The sequence below is a fragment of the Meriones unguiculatus genome, chromosome 3, assembly GCF_030254825.1.
Source record: "Meriones unguiculatus strain TT.TT164.6M chromosome 3, Bangor_MerUng_6.1, whole genome shotgun sequence".
NCBI lineage: Eukaryota > Metazoa > Chordata > Mammalia > Rodentia > Muridae > Meriones > Meriones unguiculatus.
This window is the reverse complement of record NC_083351.1, coordinates 65898667-65919327: the sequence shown is the minus strand read 5'-3', so window position 1 is coordinate 65919327 and position 20661 is coordinate 65898667. Positions and strand designations below refer to the sequence as shown.

General features: G+C 41.3%; 1 protein-coding gene and 1 long non-coding RNA gene across 8 annotated transcripts in view; one reads left to right on the top strand and one right to left on the bottom strand.

Annotated features, from left to right (window-relative positions):
* Window positions 1-3202: 3202 nt before the first annotated feature.
* On the top strand, window positions 3203-5317 carry LOC132653078 (uncharacterized). Its single transcript, XR_009590737.1, has 2 exons — window positions 3203-3319; window positions 5174-5317. It is a non-coding gene; the product is annotated as an uncharacterized LOC132653078 (long non-coding RNA).
* Window positions 5318-10020: 4703 nt separating this feature from the next.
* The window catches only part of Tpk1 (thiamin pyrophosphokinase 1), a 378233-nt gene continuing 367592 nt past the window's right edge, over window positions 10021-20661 (bottom strand). For all 7 annotated transcript variants that reach the window (XM_060380097.1, XM_060380102.1, XM_060380100.1 and 4 more), the window contains one exon: window positions 10021-12133. In XM_060380097.1, the coding sequence (XP_060236080.1) occupies window positions 12015-12133 (119 nt within the window). In that variant the 3' untranslated portion in view covers window positions 10021-12014. The remainder of the gene's footprint in view (window positions 12134-20661) is intronic.

Sequence of the window (20661 nt, the reverse complement as noted above, 5' to 3'; positions counted from 1 at the left end):
TTTCCTTTTTCTCCTTCTTCTGATGTCCATCCTCTTTGCCTTTCTGGATAGGGATTGAGCATTTTAGCAAGAGTCCTCCCTCTTGATTAGTTTCTTTAGGTGTACAGATTTTAGTAGGTTTTCCCATACTATATGTCTATATGAGTGAGTATATACCATGTGTGACTTTCTGCTTCTGGGACAGCTCACTCAGGGTGATATTTTCCAGATCCCACCATTTACCTGCAAATTTCATGATTTCCTTGTTTTTTATTGCTGAGTAATATTCCATTGTGTAGATGTACCACGATTTCTGTATCCATTCCTCTACTGAGGGGCATCTGGGCTGTTTCCAGCTCTTGGCTATTACAAATATGGCTGCTACAAACATGGTTGAACAAATGTCCTTATTGTGTACTTGAGCCTCTTTTGTAACTGTACCCCTTCTTTATCTTGAGTTGCACAATAAGGTTCATGATCTTTCTGTTATATAGAGCATCCCACCACACAATATCCTCATCAATATCATCATCCACTTGTTTTCCTTCAGAGTGAAGGCTGGATTTTTGGGTATAGGTAGGTCAGTGGTCAGTGCCACTGAAGACTGCACTCTAGAGATTTAGCCAGGGCCACAGTAGTATACTCTTTCTCCCAAGGGAGAAGCCAAAGGAGACATAAGGGAAGTGCCTGAGACTCAACTTTCTCATTAGCTGCCTTGAAAGGCCAGTGACAACCCTAGTGAAACTGCAGGGGGATTAGCAGGAGGAAAGACCCAGGAAAGCAATTAAAAACTCTGGAGGGTATCCCAGTACCTGGACATGGCACAGAACCTTGAAGAACAGCTGTGCCTCTGAGCCCAAGTGAGGGCAGAAAGAAGTGGCAGAGGTGAGACAAGTCAGGAGTCTGGAAACAATGGTGGCAGCAGAGGTGTCGGAGGTGGACTGCAGTCAGGTGGCACAGAGCCTCTGCTGGCTCTGGCAATAACTTAATGCCATTTATTTCAGTCTCTTTGTGTTCTGTAGTCATATCTATGAGGCAGAGTTAAAACTACCTGGCTCCTAGTCTTAATCAGGAGGATTAAGACTTAATTGGAGGAGACACCAGAATAAGGTCGTATGAACATGCTTGCTAAATAGTAGTGGCTCCACAAATCCTATTTGGGTGTGAAGGGCATGAGGAGGGGTGCGGTGTCCCATGAGCAGCACAGCTGCCATGTTAATTAAGCATGGCAACCAGGGTCTTTTCTAAGGCAAGCCTGAGTTCTTCTCCTGTCCATTGGCACAGGTGACCTGCCTGGATGGAAGGATGCTTATCTTTAATTACTATCTCCCCTGGGTAAACAATGGAGTTAGCACAGTACTATTTCTGGCTATTGAAATGTCAACACCCAGAGGCTTGCAGGCCACTTCAAACAGTGGGGTAGAGACATGCCAGCTGGCACTGGCTGCACACTGTGCTATGGACGTAAGAAAACACAGGCAGATAAACACTGTAATTAACAATCCTGGACGGTATGTTCATACAGTAAAAACAGGTGATGGATTTGAAATGCAATCTGAACTTAATCATTTGGGTGAGGTGATTTCATAGTTGACTAATTTAGCGTACCATCTTTAAAAGGCGGCTAATTAAAAAATTCCTGAGGTTATCAATTTGTTGCCTGAACTACAGAAAAATGGGCATGGAAAGATATTAGTCCAGAAAATTATTGAATAAGGACTTGATTCCCATGTTAGGAGAATATTTTATTTTATTTATTTATTTTTTTTGTCTTTTTTTTTCTTTTATTTTTTTTTATCAGTTACATTTTATTAACTCTGTATCCCAGCCATGTCCCGATCCCTCATTCCCTCCCAGTCCCTCCCTCCCTCCCTCCCTCATCTCCACCGTGCCCCTTTCCAAGTCCACTGATAGGGGGGACCTCCTCCCCATTCATCTGATCCTGTTTTATCAGGTATCTTCAGGACTGGCTGCAAAGCCCTCCTCTGTGGCCTAACAGGACTACTCCTCCCTTCGGGGGTGGGGAGACCAAAGAGCCAGTCATTGAGTTCCTGTTAGAAATAGTCCCTGTTCCCCTCACTTTGGGAAACCAATTGGTTACTGAGCTACCACAGGCTACATCTGAGTGGAGGTTCTAGGTTATATCCATACATGGTCCTTGGTTGAATGTCAGTCTCAGAAAAGACCCTGTGCCCAGATATATTTGGTCCTTGTGGAGCTCCTATCCTTTCCCCATCAGATTAACTCCCCTTCTTTCTTATGATTCCCTGTACTCTGCCAAAGGGTTGGTCATGAGTCTTTGCTTTGAAAACACTGCTAGTTAGAGTCTTTCAGATGCGCTCAGTAGACTCCTGTCATACGTTCAATGCACATCCCATCTGTCTTTCTAAATGAAGATTGATCATCTTACCCCATGTCTGCTCAATTGATTATCTTTTTTAGGTGTATAGATTTCATTATGTTTATCATATCTTATAGGTCTATATAAGTGAGTATATCCCATGTTTGTCTTTCTCCTTCTGGGATATTTCACTCAGAATGATCTTTTCTAGATCCCACCATTTGCCTGCAAATTTCATGATTTCCTCCTTTTTGATTGCTGACTAGTATTCCATTGTATAAAAATACCACAATTTCTGTACCCATTCCACCGTTGATGGACATCTGGGTTGTTTCCAGGTTCTGGCTATTACAAATAGAGCTGCTATAAACATGGTTGAGCAAGTGTCCTTTTTGTGTACTTGAACAAACTTTGGGTATATACCTAGCAGTGGTATAGCTGGGTCTGGAGGAAGCACTATTCCTATTTGTCTTAGAAAGCGCCAAATAGCTTTCCAGAGTGGTTGTACCAGTTTACATTCCCACCAGCAGTGGAGCAGGGTTCCCCTTTCTCCACAACCTCTCCAGCATGTGTTATCGCTTGAGTTTTTCATCTTGGCCAAGGAGAATATTTTAAATGGAGGTATTTTAGTTGGAACTTTTATCGATGTAGAAGGACAGTTGTTAATCATAAATATGTTATCACTAGCATGAATTCACTTTTTCATGCTCATTTAAGAATGTTTGAAATCCTAACTGTGGCAGAAGCCCTCAGGAAGAGTAACAATGGATAGAAAGACTAGCAAGGAGGCTGAGGAGTCTTGGACACAGTGTTCAGGGGAGAACATAAATGAGGTTAGGGAAGGGCAGATGCGTTTTAGTTGACTGTAAACACGTGTTTTCTTTTTTTTTTTTTTTTCCCTCAAAGCCATTGCAGGATTTTAAGAGGAGAAATGGATTGATTGGGCGTGGCTAAAGCTCGGGAAGATAACAAAGTAGAAGCAAAGACCTCTGAGAAGAGGTGAGAGACTGCATTGGCTTGGGACATGGGAAAAAAGTGAAGGGTATGAGAAGCGGTCAGTGTCCAAGCACACTTTGAATGAGAAAGAGAGAGAGAGAGACAGAGACAGAGACAGAGACAGACACACACACACACACACAGAGAGAGAGAGAGAGAGAGAGCGACAGAGACAGAGAAACAGAAACAGAGAGAGAGAGAGAGAGAGAGGTTATGTCTGAATGGTTTAGGCAAGAAGAGATGGAAGGACACTTGCAGATCAGGCTGTGAGCTCTCAGCTCCTGCTCCAGCACCATGCCTGCCTGCTTTCCACCATGATAATCATGGAACCGTCTAAAACTGTGATCAGGCCCTCCACTAAATGCTCTCTTTTAAAAGTTGCCTTTGTCATGGTGTCACCTCACAGCAATAGAACAGTAATAGACTGAAACAGGTTCTTAAAGGAGCTTAGAGACTGGACAAAAGAATAGCAAGTTTGGGTGGTAGCTGAGAGTGTAAGAATGCACTTTAAAAAGTAACTGTATGCTAATGAGAATGATTTGGACGAATGATGCAAGAGGAAGGCAAGACTGCAGAAGGACTTTTCTAGGGGAGCTAGGGAGCTGTGCATGGTGGAGGAGGAGCCAGGAGTTGGTGTGTAGGAAGACATGGTGTCTCTATAGAGTTCATTTTGACAGTTACGATTTTCATGGTGAAGCTAGGCTATTAAATGAATATGAGCAATGTCAGGGGAGGAACTGGAGGAGACACCAGAAGAGGAGCAGCCCTTTCGGGTCTGTTTCCCACTGACTGTCAAGTAAGCATGTGAGGGCATTGTTTACCCCAGTGTCTGCCTTACAGCTGGCACTCAACCTTGTATTTAAGAACTGTTTGTCAACTAGACTGTTGAATTTGTATTTTCTCCTTTATTAAAAGTTAACTAATTGTTACAATGACACAGGATTAGTATCTGTGGAATTTTCTGTAATGAGAGAAGTTCATTTTAACTATATTCTTCCATAAGTCAATTATCAAGTCAAATCCATCTTCACGTAGGAGACTGGACTAGAACATGAAACACCAGTAATATTATAATTTGGCCAGAAGAAAACGACTGTAAAAGATATAAGATTAAAATTGCTTCTGATGATTTTAATCAAAGCCGCACAGACACTAGAAAATGGAGTACATAGGTGTTTTTTCACTCAGACTTCATATTAGTAAAAAAAAAAAAAAAAAAATCTTAGATTTCCTGGAGAGTCAATCAACACAGGTCCATGTAGATTATATTCCAGGCTAGATCCTCATCTAGAGAGTTGGTCCAGGAACAGAATGTGCCCTGCCCCCAATGGAGTAAGTCCTTTCTGTCATAGGTAGATAGCAACCCTGTTGGGCTTTCTTTCTACAGAATAGGATATACCTCCTGAAAGTCAGCAAAGGACTGCTGGTTTTGAGACACTAGAACATTAATTGGATATTTCTAGTAACTTGAAGCTTCTGTAGGTCCTAATTTATTATAGTCAGCACTTATAATACCAGCTCAAGGAGAAATCAGAGCCTTACTGTGATGTGTGACAAGCTATTAAGCCCTGAAATGAGCATGTGTAATGGCAGCATCTATATGAATAACATTTATATACCTACATGCACGTACCACTACTATACATGGTCTAGACAAGGAAAGCTATAGAAATGATTTACATATACATTTTTCAGATTTATGGCAATTTTTTCCAAAGGGCATTTTTATGACATAAAAAGTTTAGCTTCTTTGTCAAAAAATAAATTCCTGCTTTTCCACTTGCTGTTAAAAATGAATCTCCTGGCTTCTTACCAATTTAATCTTTTCTTTCTTTCTCTCTCTCTTTTTTTTTTTAGTTCATGAATCTCTCTTCACTGCCACTGGCATACAAATATTCACAGTGACCTTGTTGCTTAATTTCTTGCATTGGAATTGAATAAAAACTTGGTCTAAAAGGTCAATTTTAAAATATGCATAATAAATTCCCTAACTAAAAGTGATTTCAGCAAATTTCTGCACCATTTCTCTTTACTTCATTATTCACATAGGTTTCCCTGAATTTTAAGGAGTAAAAATAAAAGAGCAGTGTGTGAACCACTGGGGCCAAGGAACTTTTTCCATGAATAGGGAACTAGTGGCAGAATGAATGGGATTTCTATTGTGGAAAGAAAAAGTAAGCTTTTACGTTATTCTGAGAAATTTTTTACTTTTAGGCATTTTCCTATGTTTGTTCATAAAGACATAGTACTGAAAGCCCCATTATGTTGGAGATAACTGACTTTTAAATTTCATAAGATGCCACTGATTATCGGGTCTATGCAGTAAGATGTGGTGGGATAAGAAAGGAAAATTTGCAAAAAAAAAAAAAAGGACAGATGAAAGGATCACTACAAATACAGAAGTCTGCGTGCATTCTGTAAATATCAATTATCATTATTAATAAAAGTATATTGATAAAACTGTATTGGTAAAAGTGATACATTTTTTATAAGACAGGCTTTTTGTTGTTGCTTTTTTGTTTTGTTTTTTGAAAGCAGTGTCATGTTGATTCATTTTCCTTGATCTGGCTATATTGCTGAGGATAACCTTGAACTTCTGATTCTCTTTCTCTACTCTTAAATACTGGGATTACAGTTGTGCACCTAGATTAAAGTAGTTTTTTTTTTTAATAAATATTCTCTAATGAATACAAATATTCATTAGAGAACAATGATTCAAAAGCACAAGTAATGATGTCTAATGTGGATAATCTAGTTAGAGTTGTATATGTATATATACCACTTCTTTTTTAAAAAAGATTTATTTATTTATTATGTGTACATTGTTCTGTCCGCATGTACACCTGTTCACCAGAAGAGGGTACCAGATCTCATCATAGATGGTTGTGAGCCACCATGTGGTTCTGGGATTTGAACTCAAGACCTTTGAACAGCCAGTGCACTTAACCTCTGAGCCATCTCTCCAGCGCTATATACCACTTCTTGATCCTAGAATGCTGAAACTAATTTCCTAGACTTAATTTGGGGGAACAAGTAGATCTCAATACAAATAAAAAGGACAGATTCAAATGGCATGTCCTTAAGCTGTTAGAAGCAGCATGCACTCTTGTCTTAAGTCTAACTTAGCTAATGACAGCTACCATCCCGTCTTGAAACTCCAACTGAGAACCTGTTTCAGCTTCAAGGTTTCCAACTCAGAACAATCCCTCTTTTAATTTCTTTGTTGTTCTACTTTTCTTTCCCACCAGCCAGAGACACCCTACGTCCTTGGTTCTTTTCACCCAAACCACTTGTCCCAAGCTCTGTCATTATGTGCTTTGTGTCTTTTCCTGTCCTTTATTCACTTGCTTTTTTGTAGTCCTTGGTAGGCCTTCTCTCTCCCTCTTTTTTTCCCCCTTACCTTGATCAAAATATTTGCCTTCAATGAGGGTTTGGAGCATGGCCTTGGCCTTGTAGAAAATACTTCCTTCTTCAGCTAGGAAAGTGAACACTTTTACCAGGTCTGTCCAATGCCTAATTAGGACATATGTCTTTAAGATTGAGAAACCTGCGTAAGAGAAATATTAGCATATCTGAAGCATAGACATCTCAGGACTGTGAGGAAAAAGAACAATGGTTGCTAGAGACTGGGAAATGCACGTGTTCCCTCAGCATGAGGCATGTAATATGCTAGCACAGCAGCATATTACATGTCTCCCTGTACCTCCTGCAGCAGACAGGCCCTGTTCTAGGAGCACGGGAAGACAGATGTGCATGTCCTCAGGGGTTTGTAGTCTGGGAAGGAGTCATAATGTTAAACAACTCAACATGAAGTTATTCATTAGGAACAGTTTGGTTACAGAACTTTATCCTTACAATTTTTCATTTTTGTCCCCTCTCCCAGCACTGTGTAGTATTCACTCAGTCTTTATATTTTGACATTTCAAAGATAAATACTTGTTAAGGAAAGAGTTATAATTTTTTTTAGCTCTTTAGCTATCAAACTCACTTTTAAAATCTGGACTTATTATTGTATCTTAGAGGTTTTGGTTCTCAGGGAGAAGCTGCAGGTCTGTTCTGAGGACTCCTCCTTCTCAACTATAAACGAGCAGAGGGTCCGGTTCATGTTTTCCGAGTTATTTTTGGGGGTGGACCTCGTTTTTATTTTTGCTGTGCACAAAGCCCCTGCTGTTAGCACACAGGGAACAAGTCCTTGGATGTGGTTATTTACCCATTAGCTCTGAGTCAGGGTGATGTTTCCACAGCCTCTTTGCTGGGCTGTCAGCAGAGTGGTTTTGTATACAGTGGGAAAATAACACATTAGCTCTGAACCAGTGGAGCGTCGTCCATCACATCTGCTTGGATAACGGTTTTGAGATGGATTTTGAGGCTTTGGCTCGGGCTCACCAGAAAAGAAAATTATGACTGATGAGCAAAATCTGCTATGGGCAGGGAAGGGCAAACTGTGCTACGTTCGCATGCCAGAAAATGTCCAGCCCTTATACAGGGACTCCCGGGGAAGAGATTGGCCTTGTGGTTTAAATTTTAGCTTGTGCAGAGAAATATATTTTTAAAATGACATCATTATCATAAATTAAAGAAATTACCTTATTCTCAGTGTAGGACTCCTATATTCTTTATGCATTTTTGTTTGTTTCTGAGCTATGCTTTTCAAATGTACTTATGGGTGCCTTTTAATTTAAGGTAAAATTAAAACATACTTTAGGTTTCAGTGTTTGTGTGTTTCTCTACAGACTGGGTTATAAGGTAAATATATTCTTCGTGGGTCATGATAAACACAGTTTGAAAGTCACCATTGAGACCATAATAATCACAGAACTGTAAGGGAGTGAAGAGCCATCTCTCCCTCTTCAGTGCTTGGCACATTCCATCAGTCTCAATCACATCAAATCTATGGTTGCTTTATTCCAACCGTTCAAAGAGTGCTCAGGAGGCATGACTGAGCGCAGGAGTGTAAGCAAGGCTGGCTCCACACTGGGGGAGTTGAGAGGTGCATGCTATACATACAAAATCATGAGGCAAAACTCTAGCATTGTATCTTCACAGACACCTAAGCAATGTCCACCTCCTCCCTGCTTCTCTGAGTAAATGAAAACCTGTAAGTGAAAACCTGCTCTGTCCTTTCTCCAGAAACTAAGGATCAAACTGTATTCCTGTCAGACTTACACCTGATTCCACCCTACCCGCCTATCACACATCTCATAGTCATGTGCGACTCCGGTTATTGAAGGATGATTGCTGTCAGTGCAGACCGCGCTGGTGCTTCGGGTAGCCTAATGCCATTTTTGGCAACAGTCACTACATGACAGAATCTCCAAGCTGATCAGGAAGGAAGGAACTGATCGAAGTCAAGGTTTAGGAAGCATGAGGAGCTTTGCTAGCAAGCCCAACTTGCATGTTCCCATCAGAGCTACACGGACTAAGGAGGAATTCTTTGAAGGGTTGACTTTCACCCATGCATCTGAGCCCTTACCATTTGCAGGCTCATGTGGTATAAAAACAAACAAACAAACAAACAAAAATAATAGGTGAGCATCTGTTTAGATGATAGAGCCAAACAGCATGGAAAGAGGGAGACTGCTCTTCTGTACTTTGAAGGAGCAGGCAGGGTAGTTCTTCAGTTGTCAGCAGGAACTTTGCTGAGGTTTTCCAGTGTTTCTGGCACGATTCACAGGTGATAAGTATCTCATACTCTACCCATCCCAGTGTTTACATGTTTACCAAGCATCATTAAAACATAGACACACAGACAGAGATACACACACACACACTGATGCTTTCAGGTTATATAAGACATGCGTTCTTTGATAGTAAATTTTTAAATGATGGACATGCGTGTGTGTTTTGCAAGTAATAAATATACTTTTAGTTATAAACATTTCAGCAGTCTACAAACTGGAAGTTGCAGACATGGCTGGGCCTCTACTTTCCATGAAGTATAGAGTGGGGTTAAAAGAAGCTGCTGTGAGCCACTCCTGACGAGACCTAATTGACTAGGATCAGAAGGAAGGAAAAGAAGACCTCCCCTATCAGTGGACTTGGGGAGGGGCATGCATGAAAAAGGGGTGGAAGGGAGAGATGGGGAGGGGAGGAGGGAGGGAACTATAGGGGGGATACAAAGTAAATAAAGTGTAATTAATAAAAAAATAAAAAAAGAAGCTGCTGTGCACCCCAGCTTTGACCCTGTCTCCTCTCCGCTTGTGACTTCATTTGTGGCATATATTGTTTCAGGCAGCAGCGGGAGGTCTCGCACTAGCTTTCCTGCTGTCGCTTCTGAGTTAAATGAATCAGTGAGGGAGCACGGCTGATCCTCTCTCCTGGCAGACTACCATCTGTCTTCTGGGCATGGAAGGGGTGCACGGAGCCTCTGAGCTCTGCATTGGTACTGAGATCTTCAACTATCTGACCCCATCTCTTCCCGCTCCTCGGAGGTTCTCTCTATGTTCTCACAGAAGATATGTAGCTATCTACTGGCTCCCTTTCTCCAGCAACTAGACACCCAGGATGCAAATTATCTTTATTTTTGTCTTTTCTAATTCCTACAAAGTAAGGAACGGTAAGATATGACACTCAATTTTTATTTTTATAGACAGAGCAATAAAGGTCCAAAATGATGAGATATAAATCACTGATCCAGGTTATCTAGCAAGTAATGTCCAGGGAAAAAGGTTAGAGAAAAAACTTAATACTACTACATTGCTGTCTGAAGTCATATATGAGATTTTAATTATGAATTACACCTTTAGTCATCCTTTAAGCAGAAACACTGATTATGAGAGATTAGTCATAATAAAACACAAGTGATAACACTGAACATTTTCTTAGAAACCCATTGTTGACATTCACATTGATAACTGTTTTGATTTGAAATCCAGATATCAGTATATTTTTATAAAATAACAACAATGATTTTAATGATTTCTAGTCAGAACTTGGCATTGGTTCAACTGATCCCCTTTCTTCTTCTATTTATGTTTAAATTTCATACTGTTGTAGCACCAAGAAGTCAGTGACACAATCATGAGATAAATGTAACATGGTGGGCAGGCTGCCCTTAAGTCCTGGTTTGTTTGGCAAGATGTGGTTTAACAAGTGGGATAGGAAAGGGTAGGAAGACGAGTAGGGGAGCTCATGAACAGAACTAAAAAGTCTGAGCACAGGAGTCTTTCCTGAGACTCATACTCCAACCAAGTACCATGCATGGATATAACCTAGAACCCCTGCACAGATGTAGCCCATGGCAGTTCAGTATCCAAGTGGGTTCCAATGTAATGTGAACAGGGACTGTCTCTGACATGAACTGATTGGCCTGCTCTTTGATCACCGCACCCTGAGGGGGGAGCAGCCTTATTAGGCCACAGAAGAAGACAATGCAGCCACTCCTGATGAGACCTAATAGACTAGGATCAGAAGGAAGGAAAAGAAGACCTCCCCTATCAGTGGACTTTGGGAGGGAAATGTGCGGAGAAGGGGAAGAAAGGGAGGGATTGGGAGGGGAGGGGGAGGATGTTACAGGGGGGATACAAAGTGAATAAAGTGTAATTAATTATAAAAAATTTAAAAAAGACTATAAAAAGAAACATGAATAAATTTTAATGCACCAGCATGCTTATGCTAAATCAGAAACCGTATTATCTGCTCTAAAGCTGCGACATGTTAGCATTTAGAGTCTGTATCAGTGGTTCTTTCTCACACTCAATGATTACAACCCCATCACTGTATAGCTAGGAGCAGTACAGGAAGCAGGCACATGGTGGAGCAGGATGAGGAAACAGGCTTCGGGTGTCTACTCCGCAGCAGTGTTCATTTGTCTCCATTGGAACATTAATTTTCTGGTGATGTCAGCAACTATGGTCCATGAATTAACATTTTCATTTTTAGTGCGAGGTTTGTTAAAACGGACTGAATGCTTAGGCTTGCTGGATTCCTCTGCCCAAGCTTTATGGGTTTGTCATGCTTTTCATAAGGACCTCTGCATTTCTAAAGCTCAGAGTGCTTGCTTTCCAGTCTTGAGGGGCTAAAGTAGGAACAAATCCTAAATAACCATTTATCATATACCCATGGCCCATGAAACTGCTTGGTTTCAAATTTAACAATTAAGTCAGTGATTTTTTTAAAAGATGAAGTCAAAGTGAAATGGTGCCATTCTATCACAAGACTCTGGAAGATAACATGCATTATAGAGAGGAGTCCAATGTTGGGAGAGACTCAGAGGTAGGCAGCCCTTGTCAGACACGCAGGGAAGCGCTAGACTCCCAGGCAACACTGACAACAGCTTTTGGTGCTTCAAAATTAAAAAAAAGAATTTTAAGGTAAATGGACTGATTAATTAAATAAAAATGATCAAAACTGAATTATATAATGTTCTGATCAACATTAGCTTTTTCAATAGAGTATAATAAACCTTATCTATTTCGATAGAACACAATTTCTCCTTCAATATAACATTGAGCTATCATTTATAGCATAAACACCAACATCTTTGTTTTGTGGTGTTGAGCGTTGAACCCAAGGCCTTCACGTGTGTGACAAGCGCTCTGCTGCTCAGCTATATCTTAACCCCCAACATCCTGAAAGTTCAGGGCTTCCTATGGACAAATTTAGATTCCCACACATTTATGTGGTTGTTCACGTTGAGCAATGAACAACTGGGCAGATCAGAAGAGGCAGAGGCACAAGATGGATGCCACACTACAGGTTAGCGTTTGATGGCCATGGTCCAGAGGAGCGGGTCGTCAGTTTCCACAGTGACGAGGCCAGACCCATCGTAGGTGTTAGAAGTACTGACCAGTGTTCCGAAGCCAAGCACATCATTTGCTGTGGGGAAGATGAGAAAAAGATTAGTGAAAATGTCACAGAATAGACCAACTTTGTAAACAGCTATAATAACAGTTGAGCACATATTTTTATAGAAGTTATACAAAAGCAGAATGGAGGAAACACAGGGTGTAGGGTTTTAAAACCAAGAATTTCTTCACTTTCTTCTCAGATCTTGTCATTGCATCATTCACCATTTTGGACTATACATTATTACCGATAATAAATTTCATTAGCGTCACTCACCTCTTTTTCTTCACTAAGTTCTAAAATCAAAACACATATCTGTCATGTGCCATTTACTTTCTTGCTTGCCTGAGTAAGTTTTATTTATTTTTTGATGGTACCAAAATAACATTTTATAAAACCATTAAACTCTATAAGGCACAGTACAAGTCATAGGGGACAGAAAAGTAGATGCTTAAAAAAGCATGGAGTTTGGGTCATTATTTTCGTCTCATAAAGAAATACCACAGTGAGCATGGCTTATGTTCTGGAAAGTTAATAGGAACACAAAGGTCAAAGCTGACTTTCAGATCTGCAATAGTGTACAAGTTACAGACTCAGCTGAAGACAAAGGCAAGAGATAAGGCTGTCCTTCAAGCTGCTTACCTATGGGAGTAAAGGTGTAGGCTTGAGTCACGTAGCCAGAGCTTGTGTATTTATCACTCTCACACGCAGACACATCTAAGTGTGTATTTTATTTCTAAACCACTTAGCACTTTGGCGCCAGCTAGCACCATCTGCCTTGCTTACTCACAGCACCTCATTTCTCCAGTGTGACATCAGGTGGGCCTGCAGCGACATCCTTTGATTAACAGGATTTTCTTGGTTAAAATGTGAAGAGAAACCACGAAGCAGAAACTGCCCTTTCCTTCAAAATGTAACCAGGGCTTGAGGGAAATAGCCCCGTTACAAGGCTGACTGTCCACTAGAGGGCACCTGCTGTCTTCCTGAGGATGTCTTGAAAATGCAGTTTAAATCCCTAGTAACAGCACTGAAAGTCTGCATTACCACTGCGCTTGATTTTTTATTTTTTTAATTAAAATTTGTTATTTTCTTTTTGTAGCTGTCAATGTCTTTCCTAGTGCAAATGAGAAGCTACAAAGTAGAACTATCCAGGAATAAGGAGTGAGCCTCCTATAAACACTACCGTAAATGCAATGCTTTGTGGGAAGCTCCTGTCTCCTGAACTGGAGCTTTGTGAGATACGGATTCTAAATGGTGGGGGCACACACATCATACCCAGACACTTTCCATGGTGTGGATTACGGGGTTTGGGTGGAGGTCATGGTGGGGTTACAACAGTCAGCCTGCTAACTCTGAGTGGTGATCTTGCTTCCTGTGAGACTGCTTCCCCTCAAGTTGTACCCTCAAGGGGTACACATTTTCACAAACTGTTTTGGGGGCACTGTGAACGTCTGATATCGGTTAATTAATTACAAGGGCAAATGAGAAGGGTTTAGAAGGCCTGCTAATTTCAAAGGGGAATCTCCATAGTGAAGAATCAAGTACACACAGTCACCTGAAATTGACAAAATGTGTTTTAAGTCTTGAAACCAAGTAGATGAAAATCCTAGTTTGAACTGGGCTGAGGATAACAGTGTACAATTGTTGCTGTGGTCGGCAGCTGTGCATTTTTTCCTTCTGGTTTTCTGAGGGTTAAGGGGTCGGAAGCCATACCACGTACCTTTATTGTTCTATGCTATGATGCATCCTAATTCATTTTCAAATGAGAAAAGAACTGAAATGGCTGTATTGGGACACACAGGAATGAGGTCTTTTCAGAAAACAGTTTAGTGAGCAAGTCAACTATTCATAAGTTAGGTTTTATTCTGGAACATTTGTGGTTCCTTCAACAGCTAACTAATGGCAACAAGTGTGTGTGTGTGTGTGTGTGTGTGTGTGTGTGTGTGTGTGTGATCATCGTTTACACAGAGTGAACTGAAAGCAGAAACTAAGATGAATAAGCTGGAACAGGACAGTCCACTTAAACATGCGGTGCCCCAGGTCTGAGTGGGAGCTACTGCTGTTGTAGTGAGTGCTACACGGACATGCTGCTCATGTCAAATCCCAGTACGGGGTCAGGGCCGTGGATTCGTGTAGCTGTCTTCTTTGGTCACAGAAGCTTCCTTCTGTAACGGGTGCTTCCTGCAGTGGCTCACAATTGGTTCAAGGGCTGGGAATGAGCCAAAGGTAGAATCCTCAGCCCCATCTGTGTTAGTACCTCCAAGGCTCAGGGGGTTTCCTAGAAGAAGGGGTAGGAAGGAAATAAGAGCTAGAGGAAGAGGAGTGCTGTCAGACTATGTCTTCTGGCATGATGTTGAGAGACCAAAAGATAAATTAGCAGCTATTATTAAGACCTGAAGTAGGTACCATAAAGAAGTCTAGTAATGCCCTGAGGGGAAGAGCCACCTCACTGCATTCTTTCCCCACCCACTAGAGATACAGTTGCTAGGAAACTGGCCCATCCCCCTACGGAGGGACACCTGGTCATTAATGGTCTGGGAACCTTCCTATAGCCAATCGATTCAAAATGTAGCACCTTGACCAATAGATGCTTGCCAGGCAGGAACTGCCCCTGCCTTGGGCATGCTGGGATGGACCAGAATCTATATATCACCCAACTAACCTGGGTGCAGGGCGCTCGGCTCCCACCGCTTTGGCGGTGGGTGTGTGTGGGCCCAAGCTGCAGCTTGTAATGTACAATAAAAAGACCCTCATGTATTTACAGCGGAGTCTGTTTATTCCTGGTCTTTTGGGGTTCATGAACTGGGCAGAATAATGTGAATGTTGCTCTCTTGAACACATTACTTGCAAAGGCTGCACAGTTTTGGATTCATCAACCTCTTCCTAAGGATTTATCATTGATGGGGAGTGGGAGACATTTTCTTCAACAGTACAGTTATGGAGCTTAGCCTTCTATAGATTACCTCTTACCATGCTCATGCCAGCAACCGAATTAAACTCAGTGTCATATACAAACACACACACACACACACACACACACACACACACACACACACACACAGATACAGAGACAGAGAAACACCCACACAAACACACACAGAGAAACACAGAGACACACAGAAACACACATAGACACATACATGCACTCACACCTCACACACACACACATGACAGGAAAGCAGAAGGGAGACTAACTGGGAAGGGGAAGGGGAACAGGAGTTAGAGGGGGTTAAGAAAAGGTAATGGGAAGGTATGAGCAAAATAAATTATATCCATGAAGCAATGTTATAGCAAAATTTTATGTATTATTAATATATACTAATACAAACTAAACACTCAACAAATTTTTAATTATAAAAAAATAATATATTTGAATACCATAATAAAATCTTCACAGAAAAAAAAATTGAGAGACATTTTGAGTTACAAGTGGAGTCCCCTTAGCCTCAAACATCTGAGAGTGAAATAAAGAAGAGATGGAGCACATCCCGCGTCTGTGACACACGGCATTATAAATGTCTCAGATTTCAGAGCATTTGAATATATACTGTTATCTTAGGGATAGATCATTAACACCGTGTACAAGCAACCGTTAACTGCATATCTTATTGAGTGATTGCATTTTGACTGTTGCCTGTCACACAAGGCCAGACACGGGACTGTCCGATGGTGGTGTCCTGTGTGCACACAACAAGTTTTACATTATGGGGGACTTTGGATCTTGAGATAGGGCTGCTCATCCTGAAAAAGAAACTAGCAGAGTGCCTGAGCTTCGTGTGTACTGGGGAAAGCCACTTTCTCATTTCACACTAGAGAACTTGTCCAGAACAGGGCCGCATGCTTAGACAGTTCAGATGTTCCTCTCTCTGGACTGCAGAGCACAGTGAGCCACACACAGCTGCTCTAATCAACCAGTCACACAGAAGAAACCCTGATTCTAACAAAGGACAAGAAACACCCATCAGCATTGCAGGCGACCCCAGGACCCGGTGTGGTCTTTGTCCACATGTAAATCCTGCATCTCCTCTATTCCTTTCCAGCCACCTTCCTCATCTGTGCTGATGACAGGCTGTCGGGCAGGCCTCACAATAAGGACTGGTTGAGCTCCCATTCTCATGAATTTCACAGGCAGTAGAGTTGTGTGTGCAGAGGCTGAGCTGAACTTTTGGGTTTCATATTGTAGAGAACTAGAACTTAGAAATGCAAGAAACATTCTTACAGACATTTCATTTTTTACCTTCTGTTCAGAGTTCTCCTGTGGTAAGGATGAGAACCAGGAGCTTGGAGAGAAAAGGCATCTCTGTCAAAACAGTGAGGTCCCTTTCATGGGGAGGCCAGAAGAGTGGGCCCAAGTTCAAAGCTCAGCTCTCCCATTCACTCACTCAGTGAGTTATTTACTGTAGTCCCTGTTTCCTTAAGGGCAGAATATGAATAATAATCCCCGATTATTATTACTATATACAGGCAGGCATGGTATATAAAATACAGAATCAGATTTCTAACATAAAATACTCAAGAAATTTTCACCTAGTTTTATTTTCTGTGACTATTCTGCTGAAAGAACAAGCTAGTGTTGCTCTTACAATGAGAAGGGGGAGACATAATGATTTAAGCAAATAGCAAGTGCTCTCATTCAGGTTATTACCAGCTGGCTATGTAGAATGAAGTAAGCTCACACCTTTTCAAAGCTGGTTTCTGTGAAATACTTAAATCTTTCTGGGTGCCACTTCACTCATGTATGTGCATGCCTTTGATTGTTCTTTAGATAGGGATGCCCTTCTAAATATGTGAGGACTAAATCTGTGTGGATTCAAAAACCATGGGTTGAATATTTGGAAAAAGACTTCTGTGTCTGTTCTGGATATATACAAACTATGTTTTCTTAGAATCATTTTTCTTTTTTTCTTTTTTTATTACTTTACAACAATTTCTTGAACAGTACAATCCAGAAAATACTTGCATTCTATAAAAGATACTACAAGTAATCTATATCTTGTTTCGAAGACCCTAGCTTACTTAAAGTATATGAAGGCTATTTACAGCTTGTGTGCAAACACTGTGCCATTTTATAGCAGGGGCTTGAGAACCTTTACTGAACCATACTTATAAGAGTCCTGGGATCCCACTTCTTTCATCAGATTCCCTGCACTCTGCCCAAAGGTTGCCCACAAGTCTCAGCATTTGCATTGATAGTCTGCAGGGCAGAGCCTTTCAGAGGTCCTCTGTGGCAGGCTCCTGACTTGTTCCCGCTTTTCTCCTTCTTCTGATGTCCATCCTCTTTGCCTTTCTGGATAGGGATTGAGCATTTTAGCAAGAGTCCTCCCTTTTGATTAGTTTCTTTAGGTGTACAGATTTTAGTAGATTTATCCTATATTATATGTCTATATGAGTGAGTGAGATCTGGAGAGGACAGGAACTCTACAAGGAGAGCAACAGAATCAAAAAATTTGAGCACAGGGGTCTTTCCTGTGACTGCTACTCCAAACAAGGACCATGCATGGAGATAACCTAAGACCCCTGCACAGATGTAGCCCATGGTAGTTAAGTATCCAAGTGGGTTCCATTGTAATAGGAACAGGGACTCATGTCTCTGACATGAACTAATTGGCCTGCTCTTTAATTACCTCCCCCTGAGGGGGGAGCAGCATTACCAGGCCACAGAAGAAGACAATGCAGCTACTCCTGTGAGACCTAATTGACTAGGATCAGAAGGAAGTAAAAGAAGACCTCCCCTATCAGTGGACTTGGGGAGGGGCATGCATGCAGAGGGTGGAGGAAGGAAGGAATTGGGACGGGAGGAGGGAGGGAACCTCAGGGGGGGATAAAAAGTGAATAAAGTGTAATTAATAAAGAATTAAAAAAATTTCCAGTTTCTGAAGAAATAATTAGAAGAAGATATGAGAAGATGGAAAAAAAAATCAGTCCTGGGATCAGCCAGCATGAGCATGTAAGGATAATGGCATTTATTACAGTTTGATTTCACCAGGTACCAAGGATCAAAGATGAGTGTCTCTGCTTCTAATGATCTCATGTTTTAGTGAAAGGGACAAGGCAGGAAGACTTAGTCATTTGTCTTTGGTTTGATTACACAGAATCTGATTATCATTCCATACACAAGGTTCAGCCTCACATGACAGTTTATAAAAGGCACATGACCCTTGGTTTAAGTTATTTCAGATGATTAAGCTTTATGAATAGGTCAACAGATACTTGAATTCTCAACATGCTCATTCCCGAGGGCTGAGTTCACTGCCCTTTAGGCAGAGAAATACCTAGAAGAAGCTGTAGGAAGGCTACTGAAAAGTAAAACTCAAAAGAAACTAAACTTAAAAGTAACAAGAGAACATACCCTGCATCTGATAAGAAAAAAGTGGACTACTGCCTGAGCTTTTGGCAGATAGTTTACTGTGGTCCTTTTAGAGCCTTTCCTTTTCCCCTTACTTATGTCTGATCAGGCTATCCCTATGAGAAAGAAGAGCTGATGATGGAGCCTAACTGCCAATGAGATAGCTGCCAAGTGAAAACAAAGCCAGATACCTCCTTTCACCTATCCACACATCTTGGCAAAGCAGTCAGCGCTCCCTATCACCTGGCCATTTTGTACCTACTTGGCAACCATTCTCTGCAGCTATCTGTTCCTTGAATAAGTCATGAATTTCTCATTTGCATGGGAGATTTTTGTGTCCCTTCCCAGAACTCTGTAAATTGGATCCCCACAGTCTGAATTCACAGGTCCTTTACTAGCTAGTATCACTCTTGCATTTTTTCACCTTACAGTGACTTGGTTAATAGTTCTTTATCTTGTTGGGAATGTTGTGGTTTCCTCCCTAAAACACGCTTTACATTAGATATGGACTGTTTAGGGTCCTAGTTTAGGGCAGAAAAAATATCTGGTGAGCCTGAAACATCCTGTTACAAAAATAAGAAAATGATCCAAAAAACCTTTTTAGACAGAGTAGTTGGGACAATTTGAGGTAGAAAAGAATACCGAGGGAAATTCTTTATAGTACATACATATATACATACAACCCAAAGACAGAAGGGGAGAGGAAAAATCTCATCTTAGAGTTGAACAATGTCAACTCTAAGGAAGGAAAGACAGGAAGCCACTATTTTGCAGCAACCAGTGTAATAACTGGGTCAGGCAAAACCCATTAATGCTAATTCACCAGCTGAGATGACGTTGGGAAGCAGGTGATCACACAGTATCAAAGGGCCACTCCCATGTTGTTTCCAGCTTCAGAAGAACAAAGGGAACAGCCAGATCTCGGGACTTTCAGATCTTAGCTGGATGATCAATGATCAAGCAGCATCAGCCATAAGAGGACAAACAGTGGTCTCCTGATGCTGAGCTGATGCTAAGGAGGAATGCAGTACCATGTAGGTATTAGTTTTTGCTCCAAACTGCTTGACCTGAATCTATAAAAAGATACCAAAACAGATAAATATTGTGAGGGTGGCAAAAGAAATGAACTGCCAAGATGCCTTAAAATAGTCATGAACCCCCAAATCAGTGGAAAGACTTCTCTGGTTTGACAGAGTAAACAGGCATGTCAATTAAAGACAATGCATGACTTTTTAAAAGTAGGTCTAGTATTTAAAAAACTTAAAAAATGCAATTGGACAACTGGAGTATGTACGCAGATGATCTGAGTACCACTGTCTTATCAGGGCTATAGTTTTGGGCAGTTGGTAATGGAACTGTCATCATGTGGGAAGATGTGCTGGTCCTCAGGAGAAAGCTGGAGGGAAGGCTGTGGACTGAGGGAAGCACTGCCCTCTTCTCACCTGTTTCCCCATAAGCTCGGTGAACACCATGGCTAAGAAATGCTGACTGATTTACATTAAGACCATTCTTTATAAAAATTTATATTTATTTATTTATTACAGTTTATTCACTTTGTATCCCAGCTGTAGCTCTCTCCCTCTTCTTCTCCAATGCCCCTCCCCCAGTCCAGTGATAGCCTATCAGGTCTCATTAGGACTGGCTGCATTGCATTAAGACCATTCTTTTTTTAAGATTTATTTATTATTTATAAAGTATTCTGCATACCAGGAGAAGGCCTCAGATCTTATTCTAGATGGTTAAAAGCCACCATGTGTTTGCTGGGAATTGAACTCAGGACCTTTGGAAGCACAGCCAGTGCTCTTTACCTCTGAGCCATCTCTCCAGCCCCAAGAACATTTTTTCCTTTTTTTTTTTTTTTAAATATTAGTTACAGTACATTAACTTTGTATCCCATCTGTATCCCCTTCCTCATTCCCTCCCAATTCCACCCTCCCTCCCTCATCTCCTCCTTGCCCCTTTCCAAGTCCACTGATAGGGGAGGACCTCCTCCCCTTTCATTTGACCCTGGTTTATCAGGTATCTTCAGGACTGGCTGCAAAGTCTGCCTCTGTGGCCTAGCAAGACTGCTCCTCCCTTGGGGGGGAGGGGCAGGTCAAAGGGCCAGCCATTGAGTTCATGTTAGAAATAGTCCCTGTTTTCCTTACTAGGGATACCCACTTGGATACTGAGCTACCATGGTCTACATCCCAGCAGGGGTTCTAAGTTATAT